The sequence below is a fragment of the Lolium perenne genome, chromosome 6 (genome assembly GCF_019359855.2).
Source record: "Lolium perenne isolate Kyuss_39 chromosome 6, Kyuss_2.0, whole genome shotgun sequence".
Taxonomy (NCBI): Eukaryota; Viridiplantae; Streptophyta; class Magnoliopsida; order Poales; family Poaceae; genus Lolium; species Lolium perenne.
The window spans coordinates 80,840,132-80,856,705 of NC_067249.2; the positions used below are offsets into that span (position 1 = coordinate 80,840,132).

Sequence of the window (16,574 nt, forward strand, 5' to 3'; positions counted from 1 at the left end):
GAGAGGCCGTGGCCCCACACCTCCAAAACCCCAAGGCCAACGAAGGCAGAGTGGACCGCTGGCGTCGCCGGCGAGGGGCGGGAGCCCTGGATGGTTTTTCGTGACCGCCTCCTCATCGGCCCCTGTAACGTCCTTAATTATATGAAAGCTCTGATCACGATACAAGCAGATAATACTAGTCCAGGTGACTAATTCCTGTCGACGTGTAACGCCAGATGGGCGGGAGACAAGCCAATTATTTTGCTACAGGGAAATGAGCACCACGAACTATTCTACGGTTTAAAAGACACTACGTCCTCTCAAGAAATAATACCAACACTAACCACCCAATGATCAACCAGTTGGAACCTTGAATTGTTCAGAGACGTTGTGCCAGGGCAGGGTCAATTCTCAATTCAAGGCCAAGTTGTCAAGTTCAATTCAAGGCCAAGTAGTATCAAGTTCAACGACATGCGGACGTTGACGGCTTCTACTTGTAACCGCTTAGCCTCCAGCCTACCAGCAACGGCAATTGCAAAGCAGAATAAGGGCTACGTACGTTGAAGATTCAGTTTCAACTTTTCAAGCAGGGCCTCCCGTGCCTGAACAGCACAGCAAAACAGAACACTGACAGTTCCTTTGGGCGTGTAGAATATTTGATTGGTTAAGCTTTAGCCCGTTCCTGAGTTTACCAGAGAAGCACATGTTGTCAAACAGTAGAACATGAAAACCCAGCCTTCAACGACCAGCGCTTCCGTTCAAAAGGAACAGCGAATAAAAAAGCTTAAGCTGATGTACAAATTTGCGTTGAAAGGCAGGCCAAATATAAGCTTGGCTAATATAATTTTGTTCCATCAGTATCACAGAGCTTATGTGGCAATAGCAGAGCACTCTTTTTTCCAGAGCATGAATAACAGAGTACCCTGATAAGCAGCCTCGCATCATCAGGAAGCAACGAACAATCTAAACTCTAGAGAAATATTCTAAATCCTCAAACAACTTAAATACACTGAACTACCAGCAGTACACAATATCAAGCTTAGCATCGTTGTTACTCCATGTCGGAGCCGAGCCACAATCTTGCTTCTAAACCAGTCTATGACTGCTTCAAAGAAGCTGCCCTGGCGCGGAGGTTGAGAAATATCCCCCTGCAGGAAATCAAAGGATGACCGGGTAAGAGACCTGATAGGGAATACCATGCGCTTGAGTCGGGAAACCGAAGAGTTCAACCAAGATAACATTACCAACAACATGCGACGAAGCTGTGGACAATAACCCGGAACTGGAGTGGCACGTACTGATGGTTTATCCAGCCAACTATTGGCCAAAACTGCGTGTTGACTATATCTTGTTAATGAGCTGTAGAGGAAACTCACAAGGGAAGCAGTGATACCATATGCAAATTACATACCATCCAAGCAGACAACTGCACTGAAGGATATTGTTTCCTGACCCTAGCCTTCACCTCCTTGAAAGGCCTCTCTACATTGCAACGTGCCAATAACTGATAAGTACTATGGAGTTGACTAATAGACATGGGAAATAGATTCAAAACTTCCTTTCGATTTAGATAGACCATCATCTTATTTAGGTACACAACACTGTATTCAAGGACTCGGGAAACTGGCAGAATAATTTGTGGATAGTTTTGCACATCCTCTGGACAACTGTCCATTCTGAGGGGAGTGTGTTCAGAGAAGTTTGATAAAAAAATCGGACAGGAAATTTGGACAAAAAATCCAGCTGAAAGAAGTTCAGAAAACACATGTTCTGATTCTGTTCTTTTTTTTCCTGCTCAGTTCCTATACTCTACTGCGCTATTAATTTCTTCTGTATGACAGAATCATACTTGCATGATAGTTAAATAAAATCAAATTATCTCTGGCAATTGTCAAAGAGCTGCCAATGGAACTCTTCTGATTAGCACAAGATCTAAACCATTTTGGAAATTACTGACTTACTCTCGACAACATATCCATAATAGAATAAGAAGAGTAGGTTGTTCCACGGAGAGGAGGTGATCTGCTCCAGCAACACCTGTAAAGAGTATAAAATCTATGAAATATCTTAATGCATTCTGATGACATACTATCAAGTACAGACTGTCGACCAGTGCTTGTTTGACTTAAATCATGATTTCCGGAAATTTGCTAGCAGTAGATATATATTAGTCTAACTACAGTGATGGTCCGTACTAGTATGCTGAAGCCCAAACTCAGGAGAAATAAGTGTACAATGCTCTACATATGTTCATTTGAACTTGTATTGTTTCTGGGAAGACTATTTATATGTACATAGCCACCACAAAAAAAAGAGAATGAGAAGATATGGATTACCATATGATAAGAGTTATACCTTCTTAGCAACAGTTCTGGTATCCTTCTTTCCTTTAAAGATATAATCCAACAATTTATGCAGGAAATGCCCAAATGGGCCTCCATGCGCGAATCCAAACATCTGCAGCAAATCATCGAGTACATCGTGTCATATCTAATACAAAAAGCACAAAAAGAAAGCATCATAATCGACAGCGGAGAAGCATATATTGCACACATGCCTATCTGTGATTATGTTTTTTGAGTTATCAAGATAGCATAGACAAAAAAAAATCACTGATATTATGTCGAGTAATATCCATTGTCCATCAGCTGCAAATATCTCTACTCTGTTAAAAAGTAAAAAACAAGTAACAGGTGAAGATACAATGCTCGAGTCCTTTTTCTCACGTAAACTCTCAGAAACGTAAGTTTTCGATTTTCGCTTGTTTGATGGTCACACAGTAGCTTACTGCGAATCCAGGCTATCATATCACATCAAATCAAAGAACAACTTAAGTAGAACAATTCCCCATACAGCGAAGCCATGTGCCAAAAATAGCCAAGCCCACTTCAATCTTTAGCACATTTCCACATATAGGTGAAGTCCACATCCTCTTTCATAAATCTACACATCACGACATCCTCTTTGACACAACCATTCACCAGCATATATATAGACAGGTGAAGCATGCAAAGGCTGGGGAGTAGCTCAGTGCCAAAAGAAGCAATCAAGTACCAAAAGCAAATGTTTAATGTGAGTCTTAATTTTCCAGATTGTTTCAGATAGAGCATAACTAATCTGTACAGAATACCTAGCAATGCAGTCAACTTGCCGATCTGTACATACACTGGCAATTTAAGTACCAACTGAATCCTATGCAACGGTAACTTAAATCACACAATAAAAAAACAGCAATCACAGGCAATAAGACACACAAGATTACCCAGATTCCAAGGATGAACTGAAAAGTCTGAAACTAAAGCTAGCTATCAGTTTATAGACATCTCTCCACTGGAATCCATCTGATATGGACTATCCGAGGCAGAATTGAACTGACATATCGTCATCCAATTACTAAATCATCTATTCTCCCAAGATGATGGAACACGATTCCATACACAGAAATCAATCTACCACCCAGTACAAAATCAAGACAAAAAAAAAAAAAGGGAAGCATCGGCGTTCCTCACCATCTTGAGCAGGAGGCGGCGCTTCTCGATCGACTGGTACCCGGAGAGCTTCTGCGCGACGGAGTCACTGACGCCGGCGAGGCACCCCGCCGTGATCATCTGCACCGGCCAAACCCAGGCGAAGAACATCGCGCCGAAACCAATCATCAGGTAAATCGAACGGGAACAGCAAGAGAGGAAGCGATGAGGACCTTGGTGCGGAGAGGGTGGAGCTGCAGCTGGAGCAGGTACTGCTTCCACGCCCTGCGAGGCAGCGAATCCCCTCCTCCTGCATCTCCGCCTCCTCCTGCCATGGCGGCCGGCGTCAGGCTCCGAGCCGCTTCGATCTACCGCGCACCTGCTTCTCAGAGCACACTCGCGCCGCGATAGCGATTTTTGTTGTGTCCGATTTTGCCACTGATCTTTTCGATTGTTTAGGCAGGAAGGAGGGCTTGCAAAAAAAAAAAAGAGACGAAGATGAGGGACGGAGAATTGTACGCTTCGGCCCATTGCGCGGAGTTAGCCTCTTACATAATGTAGGTACGGAGTACCCCAGGATCGCTCGGCCGGATGGTCCGGCCCAAGCCCACAAAGCATCTTGAGTATAGGCTACACCTCCTTTTGGCCATCGATATGGCCCTTTAAGATTCGTGCCATGGTGTTTCATCCAGTTTCATTAAATTTTTGCGAACTGCAGTCTGTTTGGACGGAATAAAATCCGACAGGGGCGGAGCCAGGAAAGAATTCTAGAGGGGGCGAAGATGTGCTAATTGGAGAAATATTGTTTTCTAAGTGGGGGCAAATCACTATTTAGCATGGCATATTACAAAGAAAGTGAAAATTCAGTGGGGGCAGCTCCCCCCCTGCTTACACGCTGGATCCGCCCCTGAAACAATGAAATATGATGAAACATTGCAAAAGTATTTGTCCTACTTGACGCCCCCAACAGTGGTACGGTTCACCGGAGGAAGAACGTGATAACGCACAAGGAAAGCGAATGGATTTGTGTTTGTTTTGCGTGCGTACATTAACGGGGTTCACCATGGGACGGCTTTCTACATGGGACTATTGGGAGGTGTAGCAAGGCGTGGTGATGGCCCCCTTTTGACCTCTAGTTTCGTCCCAAAAAGGTACCATGTACTACTCGTACAATTTACATGGACCCCCATGATGGGGTTCGTAGCATAGAAAACAAAAAATTTCCTACCGCAAGACGAATAAATCCAAGATCTAATCTATGGAACACCCAAGATCTAATCTACAAGATCGAAGCAACGAGATTGATATGAGACTAACCCTCGAAGATTTCCAAAGCCTACGAGATTAGATCCCGTTGTTGGTGTAGACGATCATCCCCAGTGCTGCAATCCGGCAGCACTTCCGTACTCGGTCGCGCGTACGGTGTCGATGAAGCCCTTCCTCTCCCCGTTCCAGCGGGCAGCGGAGGTGTGGTAGATCTCCTCGGAATCCCAGCAGCACGACGGCGTGGTGGTGGTGGTGGAGGAGAAAAACTGCAGGGCTTCGCCAAGCTTCTGACAAAGACTATGGAGGAGAGAGGGGGGCGGCCAGAGCTAGGTCTGAAGGGGTGAACGCCCCCCTGCCCCCTCCCATCTTTATATAGGGGGGGAGGTCGGTTTGGGTGGCCCCCCAAAGCCCCAAACCCATCTAGGGCCGGCGGCCAAAGGGGGGAGGGGGAATTCTTCACCCCCAAGTTGATCCCCCCTAGGGTTTTGGGGAAAACCCTAGGGTTGGCCGGCCTGGGCCTTGAGGGGCAGGTGCCCCTGGCCCATTAGGCTAGGGAGCATCCCCTCGGCCCATGCTAGGCCTCCTAGGGTCGTGGGCCCACTGGTGGGACCCCCGGAACCTTCTAGAACCTTCCCGGTCTTTCACCGGAAAAATCCTGAACTTTTCCGAAACCTAGAAATCAACTTTCCTTATATGAATCTTATTCTCCGGACCATTCCGGACCTCCTCATGATATCCTGGATCCCATCCGAGACTCCGAACAAACTTCGTCTCCATACCATATTCCGAATCTACTTATGCGACATCGAACCTTAAGCGCGTCACCCTACGGTTCGCGAACTATGCAGACATGGTCGAGACTCCTCTTCGAGCAATAACCAATAGCGGGATCTGGAGATCCATAATGGCTCCCACATATTCAACGATGACTTAGTGATCGATTGAACCATTTACATACGATGCCAATTCCCTTTGTCACGCGATATTTTTACTTGTCCGAGGTTCGATCATCGGTATCTCCATACCTTGTTCAACCTCGTTACCGACAAGTACTCTTTACTCGTACCATGGTATGTCATCTCTTATGATCCAATCATATGCTTGCAAGCTAATCAGACGACATTCCACCGAGAGGGCCCAGAGTATATCTATCCGTCATCAGGATGGACAAATCCCACTATTGATCCATATGCTTCAACTTACACTTTCCGAATACTTAATCCCATCTTTATAACCACCCATTTATGCAATGGTGTTTGATGTAATCAAAGTACCCTTCCGGTGTAAGTGATTTACATGATCTCATGGTCGAAGGACTTAGGCAACTATGTATCGAAAGCTTATAGCAAATTGAACTTAATGACTTGATCTTATGCTACGCTCATTTGGGTGTGTGTCCATTATATCATTCACACAATGACATAACCTTGTTATTAATAACATCCAATGTTCATGATCACGAAACCATGATCATCCATTAATCAACAAGCTAGTTATACAAGAGGCTTACTAGGGACTCCTTGTTGTTTACATAACACACATGTATCAATGTTTCGGTTAATACAATTATAGCATGGTATGCAAACATTATCATAAACACAAAGATATATTATAATAACCATTTTATTATTGCCTCTTGGGCATATCTCCAACAGTCTCCCACTTGCACTAGAGTCAATAATCTAGTTTACATTTGTAAAGATATAACACCTTGGCCTTCTGGTGCTTTATCATGTTTTGCTCACGGGAGAGGTTTTAGTCAACGGATCTGACTGTTCAGAAACGTATGTATTTTGCAATTCATTTGCGTCTCAACGCATCACTCATTTTCCAAATGAGTCGGCATTAATTGTATATGCTTAGTCCTCTGGTGGAACCTTAATTCCGCGGTCTGAAAATAAGTCACTAATATTGTCATACACAATATAGCTTCAAGGTTCTGACACTAACGGAACTACACCAAGTTCTCAAAGAACTTCTCGACTTAACATCCTCAGTCATTGTCAAAACAATGACATACTCTGCCTTCGTTTGTAGAATCCGTCACAATATTTAGAACTCATCTAAATCTAGCATAGACATATTCTAGCTCATTGTGCTACCCTTTTAAATAAAACTTAGCCTAATTAAGATTGACATTTTATTTTATATGTGACCAAACTAATATCGGTGCAACACTTTACAGTGATTTGTTTGTCATTACCCATATAAAACTATATATATCATTGGTTCTTCTAAAGCACTCAGGGATATTCTTACTGTTGTCCAATGATCATTACATGAATCATTCTGGTATATGCTCGCAACACTTTAGAGCACATGATATCTGACTTTGTACATATTACTCGTGATCTAAAATCACTCATGTGTTTTTACTCATCGAGTGTCAAATACACTCAAGTCTTGTTAAACCTTCACATGAAAAGAACACCTTCTTAATATTGAACCACTTCAATATCCATTCTATGTACTTTGACTTAAACTTATTATGTGTTTCAATCTATCTTCATAGATCTTGACACTAAGTATGTTTCAGTCCATATCTTTTCATTGAAGTTAATTCTCAATGAAACCTTTTTAATCAATTATATAATTACATTATTTATAATCAACGATATGTCATCTACATAAAGTATTACAAATATGTCTCAGCACTCCCACTTAATTTCTTGCAAATGCAAGCATCTTCATCGTTTCTGATGAAATCACAACTCTTTGATTATTTCATACGGTGAAGATTTCATCTCCGCGATACTTACTTCATCCAATTGAAGTTTGTATACCTATCTAGTATTCCACGGACTAGCAAAAACTCTTTGGTTTGTATCTAGTATACATCCTTCATACACACTTCTGGTAAGGAATGTATTTCTGCCATCCTACTATCATATCTCATAAAAGAAATATGTAGCGATTACTAGAATAATCCATATAGACTACAAGCATCACTACGGAAGATCTAATCTTATCGTAGTCAACTCTTTGAACTGTCGTAAACAACTTTTCGACAAGTCGAGCTTCTTCAAGGATATTCCATCCAAGTCCATCAATTTTATAGATCTATTTACTTTCAAAAAGTATTCACCTATCTTGGATTTCATGGCGCATAGCCATTTTAACGGAGTCAGGGCCCATCATAACTTCTTTGTATGTAGTTGGTTTATCATTGTTCAAAAACAATCCTTTGTCCACAAATCATTTATTTGATCACAAAGTAAACCATAACTACAAGGTTCAATATGTACTTCGATCTCCATGGCTAAAACACTTTGTAGTCATGGGAGCCATGATCGTCGTGGCCGCTTCCGGAACCAATTCCGATGCTGCGCTACTCTGATCATTATGCTTAGGTTCATAAACCTTATCAAGTTCTATTGTCCTCCCACTCAAATACTTCGCTAGAAAACAATTTCGTGGAAATAAGCAAGTAACATTAACAAACACTTTTGTCTTTTACTTCATAGTGGGAAGAATTCCCAATCCATTCTCTTGGGATAACCAACAAAGATATTCATCTGGTTTTGGTTGTAAACTCATTTACTTATACCAAAATTTTAAGAAAGGACTATTAGGGTTTATACCCATGCCATAACTTGTATGGTGTCATTTCAACGGATCATGATGATGCTCTATTCAGTGTAAAAGCGGTAGTCTCTAAAGCATAATCCACAAAAATATAATGGCTTCATTTTATTTTATCTCATCATTGATCCAACAAGGTTTGGATACGTCTCTCGGATACTCCATCATCACTATGATACTCCATGACACGTGAGTTGTAGAACAATTTCATAACTCTCTTAGATATTCGCTAAAACTCGTAATTCAAATATTTCCACCATGATCCAATCATAGATATTTGACTTTTTCTATTACGATGATTTTCACTTCATGCTGAAATTTATTTGAATCCATTCAAATGTTTCAAACTTCTTCCTTATCGAATATATCCACATATATATACTCAATTCATTGTTGGAAGTTTTCATGAAGTAAAAGAATCTCCCGCACACAACTATGCCCAGTGAACCACATACATCATCATGTATTTTTCCACTAAGTTAGTTGCCCGTTCAACTCTTGGCCTATGAACGGTATTTTAGTCATTCTCTTTAGGAAAGATTTGCAAGCGCCAAACGATTCACAAATCGAATGACTCCAAAAATCCATTTGCATGGAGTTCCTTCATGCGTTCCTTTCTAACATGACCTAAATGGCGGTTCCACAAATAAGTGGAATTCAAATCATTTGCCTTATGGCATTTTAGCGTCAGTGTTATGTATGTGTGTTTCACCATTTAGATTTATAATAACTTATCCATCGTACATGGAGCAATGTCATAATTTGAACAACTCATTGTTTTCATTTGACCAGAGCAAAATAACAATTTATTAAGTTCTTTATTATAAACTCTAAGGGCTAGGTAGAATGCCAACGAAAAACATAATAACACTTTATTATGTTCCAGACGTGCATTATTACCATATTACTTATCAGTCACTTAGGCCATCGTATTCTTGTATTGCGTTATATTGTATGACACCTCATACCAACCAATCTGGTACAAATACCCAAGAATTTTATTATGTGACGAAACAAGGAATACATCCATAACATGTATATCATCTATATACACCTGAGCTAGACTTTCTAGTCTTTTTCTTTCTTTCTGCCAAAAAATCTTTGTGGTTTCTCTTTTAGCTTTCCCCATTCTCAGAAAACACTTCACCTTCAATAACTTTTAGGTCCATTGGTCAAATACCAATAACCTCGAGGTTCTTACTTTGAAGTTGGTCATCACATGACAAATGTTCCAGATTTCACTATTAGTAACCTTTTAATGTGATGAACAATTTCACTCATAATTTTATCCATCAAATCATGACGACTTTCCGAGACCATGTCTGTACATGCTAGGCTCGTAAAGTTTAACCTTAGTATTCGCATGTGCAAATTTGGCTTGCACCCGTTGTATGCACACGTAGTATCTATAACACCCGATCATCACGTGATGCTTCGAAACGACGAGTCTTAACAACGGTGCATACTAAGGACGATCACTTCATGGATATGTGAATATCGTTAGTGCCCAACTAGTTGGAGGATCGGGATGCCTAGCGTCTTCAACCTTCGTACATTCCCATAAAACTTATGAGTTTATGTAGTCTCACTAGATTATATTCTATCATCTTGCAATAGGGTCTTAGATATCACACATATCTCATACCTTGCTTATTTCTGAAAACAAAATTTCCAGCTCCTTACTTTTCAAACGTATTTGAACTTCAAGTTTCACGGAGACAAGATGATTTGGTACTAATTGAAACCATTGCTCTTTGAATCATCAATGTGAGGTTTACTAAAAGTTTGCATTAGGACTTAATCATATCTTGATTCTTTAACAATACGGCACCAGTCCGTAAAGTTACTTGTCAGACTTAACAGTATTTCTATCTCAATTACAAGACTAGCGCATGGTAGAAAACGGATGCCAATTCTACAAACTTTAATTCAAAATACTATTCAGACTATGTTCATGATAATTAGTTCATGTTTTAATCTAATTACTAATGAACTCCCACTTAATACAACATCCCTCATGGTTGTTAAGTGGTACACGATCCAAATCCACTACACCAAAACCGATCATCACGTGAGATGATGTAGCTTCAATGGTGAACATCAACATGTTGATCATATCATTCATATGACTCGTGTTCAACCTTTCGGTTTCCGTTGTCCCGAGGCCATGTCTGTACATGCTAGGCTCGCCAAGCAAACCCAAGTATTTCCGCGTGTGCAACATGGCTTACACCCGTTGTATGTGAACGTAGAATCTATCACATCCTATCATCACGAGATGTTTCGAGATGACGAACTGTAGCAACGGTGCATACGAGGGGAGAACACTTTATTATCTTGATATTAATGTGAGGGATCATCTTATAATGCTACCGTCGCGATCTAAGCAAGATAAGATGAATCAAGGATTAACATCACATGGAATTCATAATATGTGATATGATATGGCCTTTCTTCTTGTGCTTTTGATCTCCATCTCCAAAGCACATGAGCATGATCTCCATCATCACCAGCATTGCACCAAGGTCCATGGCACCGCTTCATGGTTGTCTATCACTTATAGCTACTATAACAACTACTTGAAATAAAGCTATTACATGATGAATAGACACGCAGGTCTTAACAAAAATTAAAGACAACCATTAGGCTCCTGTCGGTTGCCATAATACAATAATGAACATCTCATACATCAAATATAATCATCATCACATCATGGCCATATCACATCACCAAACCCTGCAAAAACAAGTTAGACGCCTCTAATTTGGTTTGCATATTTTATGTGGTTTAGGGTTTTCGAGTAAGATCCAATCTACCTACGAACATGAACCACAACGGTGATACTAGTGTTGACAATAGAAAGTGCAAATTGCAATCTTCACTATGGTGGGAGAGACAGACACCCACAAAGCCTGAAAGGACACGGATGTCGCCTAGAGGGGGGGTGAATAGGCGATTTAAAACTTTTACGAGATGGGCTTAACAAATGCGGAATAAAACTAGCGTTTACTTTGTCAAGCCCAAAGCCTATAAACTATGATTCACCTATGTGCACCAACAACTTATTCTAAGCAATGGCTCACCTATGTGCACCAACAACTTATGTTAAGCAAGACAAGCAACTTATGTGATAGCAAGATATATATAACTTCAAGCACGATGGCTATCACAAGGTAAAGTGCATAAGTAAAGAGTTCGGGTATAGAGATAACCGAGGCACGCGGGAGACGATGATTTATCCCGGAGTTCACACTCTTGTGAGTGCTAATCTCCGGTGGAGAGGTGCGGTTGCTTAGTGCTCCCGAACGCCACAAGAGGCTCACCTTGAGGTGTGGTTGCTCGATGCACACCAACGCCACAAAGGCCTCACCCCAAGATGCGGTACTCACACCATACACCGAACGCCACGAAGGCGCCTCACCTAAATCTCCGGTGACCCTCGCCACAAAGGCCTAGGTCACGGTTCCACTAAGGGATTTCCTTCGAGGCGGAAACCGGGCCTTACACAAAGATTGGGGCACACATCCACAACTTAATTGGAGGCTCCCAACAAATCGCCACAAAGGCCTAGAATCCGTCTAGGATTCCAAGAACCCAAGAGTAACAACCTTCTTGCTTTCACCACCACGAATCACCGTGGAGAACTCAAACCGATGCACCAAATGCAGTGGCAAGAACACCACAAAGATGCTCAAGTCCTTCTCTCTCAAATTCCAACAAAGCTACAAAAGCTATTGGGGGAATAAGAGAGGAAGAACAAATAGGAGGAGGAACACCAAATTTCTCCAAGATCTAGATCTAGTGGATTCCACTCACAAAGAGAGGGATTTGATTGGTCAAGATGTAGATCTAGATCTCCTCTCTCTTTTCCCTCAAATGGGGGCAAGAATCATGGAGGGATTGAGAGATAGAGCAAGCTTCTCTAGTTCAACAATGGAGGAGAGAGAGAGTGAGAGAAGCACACAGTTCCAAAGGGGAAGAAAGGTATTTATATGAGAAGGGGCTCCAGATCTGACCGTTATGCACGATTCAAAGTAACACCGGAAGTTCCGGCCGCAGGGGCCGGAAGTTCCGGCTGGCACCGAAAGTACCGGCCATGTTGGCCGGAACTTCCGCCAGGAAGATTCCGCGCAGACGACCTGGTCAGAAAGAGATAGGGGCGGAACTAGGGCGGAACTTCCGGCGACCGGAAGTTCCGCCAAGTTCCGGCCAAGTTCCGGAATTCCAGAAAAACCATACTGGACATACTGAGCCACAATTCGCCGACTTTCGGAACTTGTCCGGAAGTTGGGCGGAAGTTTCGCTGACCGGAACTTCCGGCCAGCTTCACCGAAACTTCCGGCCAGAGAATAAAACCTGCAAAAAGAAAGGCGCTGTGGGTGCTGACGAAAGGAGTATCTGGGTGGAACTTCCGGCTGTAGAGGCCGGAACTTCCGCCAGGAGCAAAATACACACCGGTAAAACCTCCAACCTCGAAAATGCAATAAGTTGAGTTAGGAAACTCGGATTTAGGTGAAACCAATTTTGTTGGAAAGAGGACGACAAAAGCTACCCAACAAAAATCAGTGGGGGGGTGATTTTCTACTATTTTTAGAGGTGCAATACCTCAACATGAGAAACCGAGAAAATCACCAAACTCGAAAACGCAACAAGTGATCTATGCAAAATCCGTTTTCGATGAACTAGAGCTTGTCATGAGAATAAGCACAAGCTCTAAAACATCACATGGGTAAGATCCAAATAACAACCAAGAAAGATGATGCAAGGATGCAAAGGTTTGATCTCTCTCCGAACGATACGATCGAGTTACTCACTCGAGAGCCCTCTTGATAGGACGGCAACTAAACTATAAACCGGTCTCCAACTACACTATGAGACCGGTGAGAAAGAAACCCTATCAAGAGCAAACCTTATACTTGCGCATTCCACTTGAGCTCGATGATGACGATCTTGACCGCAACAAGATGGAACGCCTTTCTTGATTGTGATTGCTTGACGAAGTCTTGTGGATTGCTCCCCCATAATCCATCATGGGAGAGCTTCTTCTTCGGCGCAACTTCACATAACCATGATCACCATATGGATGGCAAGACTCAAGCAAAGGATCTCTTCGAGATGGCTCATCTTGAACTTGCACTTCATTTCTCCATGGCAAGCTTCAAGCATATGATCTCTTCGAGTTGGCTCATCTTGAACTTGCACTTCATTTCGTTGATGTCTTGAAGTTAACCTTGAGAGCTCACTTCATCTTCATCTTCAAGACATACTTGACACTTGATCTTCTTCATTTGCTTCTTATTGCAATCTTGAAGCCAACTTATGGTTCAAGTATTGCCTATGGACAACACCTACAAATATAACTCAATGCAAACATTAGTCCATAGGGATTGTCATTAATTACCAAAATTTTTCCTACCGCAAGACGAATAAATCCAAGATCTAATCTATGGAACACCCAAGATCTAATCTACAAGATCGAAGCAACGAGATTGATATGAGACTAACCCTCGAAGATTTCCAAAGCCTACGAGATTAGATCCCGTTGTTGCTGTAGACGATCATCCCCAGTGCTGCAATCCGGCAGCACTTCCGTACTCGGTCGCGCGTACGGTGTCGATGAAGCCCTTCCTCTCCCCGTTCCAGCGGGCAGCGGAGGTGTGGTAGATCTCCACAGAATCCCAGCAGCACGACGGCGTGGTGGTGGTGGTGGAGGAGAAAAACTGCAGGGCTTCGCCAAGCCGGTACAGCACTATGGAGGAGAGAGGGGGGCGGCCAGAGCTAGGTCTGAAGGGGTGAACGCCCCCTGCCCCCTCCCCTCTTTATATAGGGGGGGGGAGGTCGGTTTGGGTGGCCCCCCAAAGCCCCAAACCCATCTAGGGCCGGCGGCCAAAGGGGGGAGGGGGAATTCTTCCCCCCCAAGTTGATCCCCCCTAGGGTTTTGGGGAAAACCTTAGGGTTGGCCGGCCTGGGCCTTGAGGGGCAGGTGCCCCTGGCCCATTAGGCTAGGGAGCATCCCCTCGGCCAATGCTAGGCCTCCTAGGGTCGTGGGCCCACTGGTGGGACCCCGGAACCTTCTAGAACCTTCCCGGTCTTTCACCGGAAAAATCCCGAACTTTTCCGAAACCTAGAAATCAACTTTCCTTATATGAATCTTATTCTCCGGACCATTCCGGACCTCCTCGTGATATCTTGGATCCCATCCGAGACTCCGAACAAACTTCGTCTCCATACCATATTCCAAATCTACTTATGCGACATCGAACCTTAAGCGCGTCACCCTACGGTTCGCGAACTATGCAGACATGGTCGAGACTCCTCTCCGAGCAATAACCAATAGCGGGATCTGGAGATCCATAATGGCTCCCACATATTCAACGATGACTTAGTGATCGATTGAACCATTTACATACGATGCCAATTCCCTTTGTCACGCGATATTTTTACTTGTCCGAGGTTCGATCATCGGTATCTCCATACCTTGTTCAACCTCGTTACCGATAAGTACTCTTTACTCGTACCGTGGTATGTCATCTCTTATGATCCAATCATATGCTTGCAAGCTAATCAGACGACATTCCACCGAGAGGGCCCAGAGTATATCTATCCGTCATCAGGATGGACAAATCCCACTATTGATCCATATGCTTCAACTCACACTTTCTGAATACTTATCCCATCTTTATAACCACCCATTTACGCAATGGCGTTTGATGTAATCAAAGTACCCTTCCGGTGTAAGTGATTTACATGATCTCATGGTCGAAGGACTTAGGCAACTATGTATCGAAAGCTTATAGCAAATTGAACTTAATGACTTGATCTTATGCTACGCTCATTTGGGTGTGTGTCCATTATATCATTCACACAATGACATAACCTTGTTATTAATAACATCCAATGTTCATGATCACGAAACCATGATCATCCATTAATCAACAAGCTAGTTATACAAGAGGCTTACTAGGGACTCCTTGTTGTTTACATAACACACATGTATCAATGTTTCGGTTAATACAATTATAGCATGGTATGCAAACATTATCATAAACACAAAGATATATTATAATAACCATTTTATTATTGCCTCTTGGGCATATCTCCAACACCCCAAAAATTCAAAGGAATATCCCCTTTTGTGGATCATATCCCATCTTAATGCTCACATAAAAGGAAGGTCCTTGATACCATATGGTGCAACAACCATATTTCTTCCACACAATCAAAGCTATTGTAACATGCGCATGTGCTTTCATTTACTTTTACGAGCATCTATCCCTCGCTGAAGTACTCCGTCTGTTCACTAATATAAGACCATATGTTTAGTACTAATTTACATGACCATATGTTTGTGAAGTGTACGCCACCCCAGTACGTCCAACTTCGCCAACTACTATCCCGCTCTCGATCGATATCTCATGAAGGTAGGTCTAGCAAGTAGGATTGCAAACGAGTCGAGTTCGAATGAGTTAGGCTCTAGGCTAATCTCAGCTCATACTAAAACTTGAGCGAGCTTAGACTTTGTCGAGTTAAAGGTCGAGATAAAAAAATTGTTCATACCAACGATCTCGAGTAGATCTCAGACTACTTTGGAGCTATCAAAAACACTAGTTTTTAAAGTATTTCTTGCATTTGAAAAAATAAAAAAACATCCACAGCATATAGATGTAATATGTTAAACTTTCAGGTTTGCATAATTAAATTCCATCAGCCATACAAGCAATAAACCTAATCTAGTAATAAATTATCATTTTTTTATTTTTATATACTCCATCCGTCTCGGTTTAACAGGCATGCACGTAATTTAAGATAAACTTTAACCATTTATTTGGTTAACAAAATATATATTTTATATCTACAAAATGTATATCATTACATTCGTATGCATAACTCTGTGTAGATCCCTCTGTGTAGCATACGTCTCTTGTGACTAAATGGCTCTAGAGAGGTAACAAATACAAGGATCATGGCGATTGTTAAACCTTGTTGGCTTATTGCCAACTACCCTCTTTTCCATCCAACAATCGTTCCTACATAGCTAGACCGGTGACAGAGTGAGGGGATTAATAGACCATAAGATGTTGCGATTTTTTTTTTCGAGAATACTATGTTGCGAAAATATTGATTGTATTGCATTGAGTCTTATGGGTTGTTTATACAGAGTACAACAAGACTTGAGGTCAAAGAAGACTAGTAGAGATAAATTCGGATTACAATGATAAATTATAAAATATAGCATTTCCGTGATATACTCTAATATGGATGATCGTCCCTAATCAGATG

The 16,574-nt window shown here is 42.1% G+C and overlaps 1 protein-coding gene across 1 annotated transcript; it reads right to left on the reverse strand.

The window, feature by feature from the left end:
• Positions 1-786: 786 nt before the first annotated feature.
• LOC127307813 (peroxisomal membrane protein PMP22) lies at positions 787-3,874 on the reverse strand. Its single transcript, XM_051338592.1, has 7 exons — positions 3,680-3,874; positions 3,489-3,587; positions 2,335-2,436; positions 1,941-2,016; positions 1,391-1,461; positions 1,224-1,309; positions 787-1,127 (listed from the first exon to the last, which is right to left on the reverse strand). The coding sequence occupies exons 1-7, from the start codon at positions 3,779-3,781 to the stop codon at positions 1,076-1,078; spliced, it is 588 nt and encodes a 195-aa protein (XP_051194552.1). The 5' UTR covers positions 3,782-3,874; the 3' UTR covers positions 787-1,075.
• Positions 3,875-16,574: the final 12,700 nt, after the last annotated feature.

Coding starts and splice junctions, on each gene's coding strand:
- LOC127307813 (XM_051338592.1), bottom strand. CDS start 3,781: ATGGCAGGAGGAGGCGGAGATGCAGGAGGAGGGGATTCGCTGCCTCGC. Junction 2,437..3,488: donor GCCGCCTCCTGCTCAAGATG/GTGAGGAACGCC, acceptor GATTTGCTGCAG/ATGTTTGGATTCGCGCATGG. Junction 1,128..1,223: donor AGCTTCGTCGCATGTTGTTG/GTAATGTTATCT, acceptor GATTTCCTGCAG/GGGGATATTTCTCAACCTCC.